General features: G+C 45.6%; 1 protein-coding gene across 16 annotated transcripts in view; it reads left to right on the forward strand.

Annotated features, from left to right (window-relative positions):
* MTSS1 (MTSS I-BAR domain containing 1) overlaps window positions 1–5017 on the forward strand; it is a 126979-nt gene extending 121962 nt beyond the window's left edge. For 14 of the 16 annotated variants that reach the window (XM_074843124.1, XM_074843881.1, XM_074843540.1 and 11 more), the window contains 3 exons: window positions 17–181; window positions 541–703; window positions 2057–5017. In XM_074843124.1, the coding sequence (XP_074699225.1) occupies window positions 17–181; window positions 541–703; window positions 2057–2754 (1026 nt within the window). In that variant the 3' untranslated portion in view covers window positions 2755–5017. The remainder of the gene's footprint in view (window positions 1–16; window positions 182–540; window positions 704–2056) is intronic. The other 2 variants (XM_074843212.1, XM_074843712.1) reach the window with 1 other exon arrangement.
* The last annotated feature ends 3627 nt before the right edge of the window (window positions 5018–8644 follow it).

The raw sequence follows: 8644 nt of genomic DNA on the forward strand, positions 1-8644 counted from the left end.
AAGCACGTTTCCTTAGGACTGGGCCAAACCAGGCCCATACGATCAACCAATGGTGAACACGTTGCAACGTCGCAAAGAAAAGCGTGAACCAGAACTCAATGGAGGAGCTCAGAGCGGGCCACCCGTGCCCCCTGAGGACACCCAGAGACCTCGGAGCATGACGGTGTCAGCTGCCACAAGGGTGAAACTCTAATTTCAAATATGCTATTTGGTGCAAAGGAAGTGGATGTGCTAGCTCCTGCCAGTACTTTTTGATGTGCTTTATGTTGGCACATGTTTATCTGACAGGCTGTACTGGTGTGGTGTTGGTGTGGTCCGTGGAAGTTGCCTGGGCATGAGAGAATATGCCACTGGGTATTGACATTTGTAGAGCAACACCATTCAAAGTGTGTCTGTTTCTAAGCCCTAGTAAATGGTTGGACACAATCCTGGTGGGTTGTGATGGTGACAAGCTCTGCTTGGGAGGAGAGACAGCTAAAAGTCAGTGAAGATAGACTAGCCCTTCTAGAGGTAATGACTCTCTTTCCTGTGTGTAACCAGCAGGGTGAGGAGATGGAGGCCTGCGAGGAGCTGGCGCTCGCTCTGACGAGAGGGCTGCAGCTGGATACCCAGAGGAGCAGTCGGGATTCCTTGCAGTGCTCCAGTGGCTACAGCACCCAGACAACAACTCCGTGCTGTTCAGAGGACACCATCCCATCTCAAGGTACCCATCCAAGAGATGCTCTTTTTCAGAGCATTCCCAGCCTGGCCATCATACACTCACCCCGTGGTGCCAAGGAGTTATATTCCAGCACCTGTCACTTACTGGCTTTGTAGTCAGCTGGGGAGGAAGGGGTGAACCTTGCTGTTGTGAACTTTTTTCCAGCTTGGAATGCAGCCTGGATTTATTAACTAAATAGAAACCTGGATTGCTGCATAGTGTACTGAATTACCATATTTTCTCATGTATTACTAGAATTTTAGTATTACTAGAGTTTTAGTTTAAGGATGCTACCATTTTAAAGAAGATGCTGGTATTATATTTCATGGGCTCATAGAATCACAGAATGGTTTGGTTGGAAGGGACCTCAAAGGTCATCTAGTTCCAACCCCCCTACCATGGGCAGGGACACCTTCCACTAGACCAGGCTGCTCAAAGCCCCGTCCAACCTGGCCTTGAACACTGCCAGGGAGGGGGCAGCCACAGCTTCTCTGGGCAACCTGTGCCAGTGCCTCACCACCCTCACGGTGAAGAACTTCTTTACATCTAATCTAAATCTACCCTCTTTCAGTTTAGAGACCTTAACTTGGCCATACCTGGGAAGCTGCAATAAGGTGTTGGGTTTTGTACCCTGTTTCAGAACCAGCAGAAAGCTGAGAGGGACTGAGTTTGGTGTTTGCAGTTCAGCAACTGCCTTGTTTGCTCAGCTGAGGTCGGTTGTGCTGTGCCATCAAAGGAGGCAGTAGGACTTGTGGAGGGCCTAGCCTGGCACAGCAGTTACCTGGAAAGGAAGGAACTCAATGCAATTATTAAAGCTGAGGCTGAGATTTCAGAGGTGACAGCTGGGATTTACTTTGTTTACAAAATAAGCCAATTTGTTGCTGAAATCACTGGTACACAGTCCCCTGAGCCCCACATTGCCTAGTCTGAAGTACATTTTTTAGTCACTGACTTGTTTTAAGTATTTGTATCTACAAGTGGTAGCATATGGCTTGTAGGATGCTGGTTTTGGTATCTTAATGTTGGCAACAAACATTGAGTGTTCGCTACTTAATTAGTTCTTTTCAGAGAAGGTACTGAATGTGCACAGTTCTCGTTCTGTTTCACAAGAGATGTGGGCACCCTGCAGCAGCTTTAGGGTCAGTCTGCTGTAGTGCCTGCCTTTAGCCACACAGTCTGAGAGTCTTGGTCACAATGTCTCAGGCTTCCTTCCTCCTAAAGGTGAAACCTTTAATTGGTGTTGACCTCCAGGCTTTTTCAGTTTTGTATACTTTTTTGGTGACACATACTGTAGAATTACTGATGTGATTCAGCTGTCTTCTCCAGCTTGTTCCTAACTGTGTCTTTTGGCATCAGTTTCAGATTATGATTATTTCTCTGTGAGTGGTGACCAGGAGGCAGAACAACAAGAGTTTGACAAATCTTCCACCATCCCAAGAAACAGCGACATTAGCCAGTCCTATCGCAGAATGTTTCAAACCAAGCGTCCTGCTTCCACCGCAGGCCTGCCAACCACGCTTGGACCCGTCATCGTCACCCCCGGCGTCGCCACCATCAGACGGACCCCTTCCACCAAGCCGTCAGTCAGACGCGGTACCATAGGGGGAGGTCCGATTCCCATCAAGACGCCGGTGATTCCTGTCAAAACACCAACTGTCCCAGATATCCCAGGAGGGCTGCCCGGCACCCTCGCTGGGACAGAAGAATGTCCCGAGCAAAGTCCCGAGTCTCCGGCAGCAGGAGATGGTGGGCAAGGTGTCACCAGCATGCCCTCGTCCTCATGGAGCGGACAAGCATCTGTCAACCCTCCGCCGTCAAGCCAGAAACTGAGTGCTGCCGACGAGCAGAGGCAAGTGGTTCCTGAGAGCGAGGGGGAAGAAAGCGACCGGGATGGTGTCAGCAGCCTCGCACCTGCGGGCCAGCCGGAGCTCGATCCCGGAGACCTGAGTCCTGGGGATGTCCCGCAAGGTGAAGATATGCTGAACGCCATTCGGCGTGGTGTCAAACTGAAGAAGACGACCACGAATGATCGCTCAGCACCTCGTATTTCCTAGGAGTGGAGAAGCTGCCAGAGTACTAGCCGCCGAGAAGGAACTGTGAGGAAACTAATTTGTCTCTATCCATTCCAATCTGTAATCAATGAATTTTTTAAGATACTCGGTAACAGACAGTCTGAAAGTACTCTAAAAGAGAAAACAAGGTGAAAGAGCGTAGTAAGACATAATCTTCACTGGTGTTTTAATTTGTAAATATCAATGATTTTGTTTCTGCATTTTTTTGATCTAAGTTACACTTTTAATTTTTTCTGAAGGTGCCAAATCCCATTTACCTTTTTTATAACTCTCTTTGTAAAGTTTTAAATCATAGGAGAAAAAAAAATGTCGAGTAGTTAACTTCAGCAAAGGGATTTAATGAAAATTTGGCTTTTTTGCAAGCTTTTGTAGAGCGCCTTGTAATAGTGAGGTTAAAAAACAAAACAATGGGACGTATTTTAAGGTTTAAGTCAAGCTGTAAGGAACAGATCCTCGTTTAAGTGTTAAAAAAAAGTTTGAAAAGCAGGAATAAAAATTGACAATAAAAGCAATATATAATACAAGGAAGAAACCTGCAGTTGGTAGAATATTTGAGGGGTAGTGGGGGGGTGGGAGATGCCATCAAAATAGCAGATGCTGTTGCACAAAAGTAGCCTAGTAGGATTAAGTACTAGTAGCTTCATGGTAAATGCATCAGAATAAGCCATATTGGATTGCAGTGTTTTGTTTCTGTAGGGTGTTTTAAAGACTGGGGTTTTTCCACATTTCTTTTTTTGACTGCACAGCAACAACTCTCAGTCACATGCATGCAGCCTTAACTGTGTAGGCTTGGTTCTTCCACCTTCACTTTTTGTTCCACTCATCCTTTCACTGAATACAAACAAGGACGACAGGCTTAAGGCAGTTATAAATGTGAAAACATTTTTAAAATGCAAGCAGGGAGTTCTTAGATATTATCAAAATGCCTTTTTCTGACTGTGCCCAGCAGGCTGGGCACCTTGGAAAGCCCAAATATTTTGAGAAAACACTTAAAAATTTGACAGGTGTAACCAGCTTGTGATCTAATAAACTGCAAATGTTTCTTTCCAATACAGGGGCTTGTTTTTCTTAACTTCTTTTAAATGGCAGTTGATTGGCTTTTATTAAATACCGAAGAGAAAGGGGTGAAGGGTGGGGGGTGGGGAGAGATACTGTTTTTTTGATAATACCGGGAGTCTGACCACTATATTCTCTTTTTTTGTACTTTAAGTCATGTTTTTTGGAACGTTATTGATAGAATTATTAAGAGTCGGATTTTTTCCTTGAAGTAAAAGTAAGTTATTGCTGCAATACCCGTCTCCTAAAGCTGATAGAAATATGCAGACCCCAGGGCACGACACGTGTTCCGATCAGACAGTCCAGAAGGATGCCATCTGCCCACCCACAGCAGACCCAGGCGTGGATGGACACCAGACTTCCGCATCCAGGATTGTTTAAAAATGCACCAAATAATACATAAAAGGGGCTAGTTTCCACCACACACTCTGCAGATTTCTGTTGGCTCTAGACTTGCCTACATAACCTCTTATGCTTTAATACATAACTGCATTGGATGTGAAACTTCTAGTAACTGTGTAGTCACTGTGTTCTATATAACATTTTACACTGCTGTGGTTGCTAACCTTTTTTTTTTTTTGTTATGGCTTAAAAGCAAAAAGAAAAAAAAAAGGCATGATTCTTAGAAAATATTAAACCTTCCTTTCTTTGAAAAACAAGCTCCTTATTACAGATTATAATAAACAGTAGTGCCTGTGGTGTAGCCCACCAATCTTGATACAGTAGCTGATGCATTGTGCAAATGAGGCTTTGGGATGGTTTTTGCATAAACAAAAACTGCTAGGAGATAATCTCAATAGTTAAAAGTGTTATTTAAACCTTTGAAATAAATGGATGTAACTGTACCCGAGTACAGCTTTTCACTTGTTTAGTTCTTAAACGTTAGTATAATCAGTAAAATTTAATATAAAATGTTGCCAAATTCAATGTAGAAAGAATGTGACAAAACACTTTGGATAGTTCTATTGTTTGTGTTTTTGCATATTGTAAAAGCAGTGTCACAGCTAAAAAATAAAATGTTTCTAATGGTAAATTATTGTGGTTTAGTTGCTAGTTTGTACTGAGAGTTGACCTCTCCCTGTGCAGTTTTTTGTTCTAAACTGGTATAAATAATTGCTGTAAGTGTGTCTCCCTTCTACATTGTAATGATTGCTTAAGCCTACATTATAAATAAAGAACTGCTGAAAAACTTCTGTATTTCAGTTCTTAAAGACTTTCTGCTTCCAGGGCTTTGGAGATCAATGGTGTCCTTCATCAGACTTCTGAAGATCACGCAGGTTCCATCTGCGTGCGGCAGAAGCAAGAGACAATTGAAAAACAAGTAAATAAAATCACATATAGCTGTGTTTCACTGATGTGCACTGGAAGGGTACTAGCGGAACAAAGGTGCAGTGCTAACAGTGGAAATTCACGTTAAATAATAACTGATGACATTTCTCTGTCCCTCGCAGTTGTTATCTGGCCAGGAAGCCCAGCCAGCGCGACATGTTTGTGCATCTGCTTCAGTGCTGGACTTCCTTTTGCCAGAGGAGAAAAATTGCTGCTGTCAACATTGCCTGTGCTCACAGCCAGAATTTATCAAGCACACCACCAGTGCCGTCTCCCACATGCCCCTGAGTGATTGAAGACTCTTTTGTTCAGCTTTCTCAGGAACAAAGGTAGAGAGGGATGTTGCTCCCACTTGCAGCTACCATGCAGTGGCCCAATTTATTTCCTTGCCACTGCAATAGATTCATTTATGTCCAGAGGTTTCCATTTGTTATGGTATTGGGTTTGCGTGTCAAGGTTCAGGAAGTGGGGTGGGATGCAGGTGTGGCTTCTGTGAGAAGCTGCCAGAAGCTTCCCCCATGTCTGACAGAGCCAACACCAGCCAGCTCCAAGACGGACCCACTGCTGGCCAAGGCCGAGCCCATCAGTGACGGTGGTAGCGCCTCTGTGATAATGTATTTAAGAAGGGGAAAAAAAAACCTGCTGCACAACAGCAGCTGGAGAGATGAGTGAGAATATGGGAGAGAAACAACTCTGCAGACACCAAGGTCAGTGAAGAAGCAGGGGAAGGAGGTGCTCCAGGCACTGGAGCAGAGATTCCCCTGCAGTCCGTGGTGCAGCCCATGGTGAGGCAGCTGTGTCCTGCACCCATGGAGGTCCATGGTGGAGCAGATCTCCGCCTGCAGCCCGTGGAGGACCCCATGCCAGAGCAGGTGGATGCCCAAAGGAGGCTGTGACCCCATGGGAAGCCCATGCTGGAGCAGGCTTCTGGCAGGACCTGTGGCCCCATGGAGAGAGGAGCCCACACCCTTTGGTCAGTTTGGGTCAGCTGTCCTGGCTATGTCCCCTCCCAAGCTCTTGCCCACCCCCAGCCTACTGGTGAGGGGGGATGGAGAGACAGCCTTGATGCTGTGCCAGAACTGCACGGTGGTAGCCAAAACACTGGTGTGTTACCAACACTGTTCTAGCTCCCAGTGCAAAGCACAGCACTGTGAGGGCTGCTATGGGGAAAATTGACTCCATCTCAGCCAGAGTTGAGTCATGAAGATGTTAAAGGAGAACTCAGGGTGGTTTGCCTGGAAATATGTCCCATCTCCAAAAGGTTTATAGTTTCATTCCTCCTGTCTCTCTATGGCTGTATCTCACATACTGCTTGGCCAGGTGCTCTCATTTTGAAGTTTATCCCTGCTGCTTCTACAGTGAATCCGATTCACTTGCAGCTGCAAGTGCAATACATTTATTTTGTTGTGGGGTGAGGGTTTTTGGTGTTGGTTTTAATGCTGGGATGTGGGGTATCCATCATGTTACAGAACATGTCAACCCTGCTCGAGTGTTTGTAAAAGTCAGGAGGGACTTTTTGCTGGTTTATAGCCAAAAAAAAATGATGTGGTTGGTTGGTTGACTGGGAGGAAGCAAAATTGCACATAATTAAAAAACGAGAGTGTTTTGGTGTTTGCATAATTTCTGAACACAGTTACCAGACAAGCAAAGCACAGAAATTGGGTTTTGGTGGAGGAAGAGGGGGCAGTTTTTGTAAGCTTGTATTTGTCTGAATAGAAGTTAAGACCCACCTGGTGTATACCCACTGACTGCTCCGCTGTCTCTGCTCCACCACAGCGCCGAGCACTCTGGCACCAGCCCACCCGTGCCGTCAGCGCACCCCGTTATGGCTCCAAGCCCAGGGCTGCTCGTGCCAGGCTGGTGGAGATGGCAAAGTGGGCTCAGGGGCAGGGCAGGTGAGCTGGGTTTGCCCTGTGAGGTTGTATTTCCCAATGAATTTTGCCCACATCTGGTTGTGGCCTTTCATATTCAGGCTAACGCAAGTAGCTGCTAAAGCAAATCAGCATTTTTAATTTAGGGAAGTGCAACGCTGGTAGTGCAGACCCTGTATTAGAAACCTGTACCAAGTTCAAAAAAGGGGCACAGGCTGGAACTCTGTGAACAATCACCTTCAGTATTGAAAAACAGCAGAGCAAAGCACGGGTACCCAAGCAGAGAGAAGACGCAGCTCCGTGCTGAGCAGGTGAACAGCCTGAAGGTAAGGGTGTGCTGGACAGCCCTGCTGGAAAAGGGCACGCCTCGACCCTGCTACTGCCTTGCGGCCAAGGGAGCGCAGGCAGATCCTGCTTCCTGGTAGGAGTGGAAATTTCAGCAGTGGAATATGTGAAACCATTTTTCTGGAGGTTGGGATTTGTTTGGGTTTTTTTTCCAAAATTCAGGAATATTTAGTACATAAGCTTTTTGAAGAGGACTGCGTAAAATTTCTGAAAACCAGTCAGATTAAAGCCTTTTCTTATACCCAAGCTAAATATGTTTAGTCCTTAAAACACCTGAAGTTAGTGCCTTTGCCATCAGTTATCTTCAAGCCTTAAGTTGGAGTCCATGGAAAAATTGGCCTTAGGGTTAAATATGGTACAATCAAGTAACTTCTGTAGAATGGAATGCAGTTGAGGTAACACAAATCTCTCTTCCAGCCCTAAAAATGGGAGAACAGCAGAAGAGCCAGGAAGGTTTTCTGGTGAACTTTTACTGGGTGGCTATATCCCATCTGTTCTCTTAGGGGAAGGTTAGTGAGTGCTTGTCAGCAAAATTTCCTGTCTTGTATTGATGCTTTGGGAACGTGTCCAGAATCAAACAGCTTTTTGTACCGGTTCGTTGCATCGCATCGCCTGCTAGAACCGCTTGTGACCCATCAACGAGCACACAGCAGCCCTCAGCAGGCCGCTTGCTTTAACCAATACCACTCTGTAGTTATCCAGGATTCAGCTTATAGGGGGATGAACTTTCTTCCAGTGCTCTACACGTTACCTGTGCCAGCAAGAAAGTGTGGCATTGTACGGAAGGTTTATGTCCTGTGAAATTTGATACCCAAGTGAAAAATGCAGCAAAGAGCCTAACAAGGTGGGGAAGGAGGGCAAAAAGTCTTTATCCCTGAGCAAGGTTATGACTACCCTCACTCCAGGAGCAGCCAAAGCCCACGTCTGTTGCTGTCAGTATCTTGAAACTCCAGCTTTAACACCTTGCCTGTATTTAGTACCAGATTCCAAGTTATGGGGCTGACTGATACAAATTTATTAATTTTCATCCACTTTCCCCACCTTTTTCTGAGCAGGAAACACGCTCTTGGCAAAGTTATTCTCAGTTTAGCTGCTTATCATTGATCCAGTAAATCTGCTTCTCCTGCCCTTCAAGCTCACATTCTTTCTCTGGGAACGTGAGCGTTTTATGTGGCCAAATTTTTCAGTCTCGTAGTTCTGAGTTTTCTAACTCTTCCTGTGAAAGCTGCAATAAAACTTGCTCTGGTGTCAGTACCCCAGTAAGACTCCTT

The sequence above is a fragment of the Strix aluco genome, chromosome 1, assembly GCF_031877795.1.
Source record: "Strix aluco isolate bStrAlu1 chromosome 1, bStrAlu1.hap1, whole genome shotgun sequence".
NCBI lineage: Eukaryota > Metazoa > Chordata > Aves > Strigiformes > Strigidae > Strix > Strix aluco.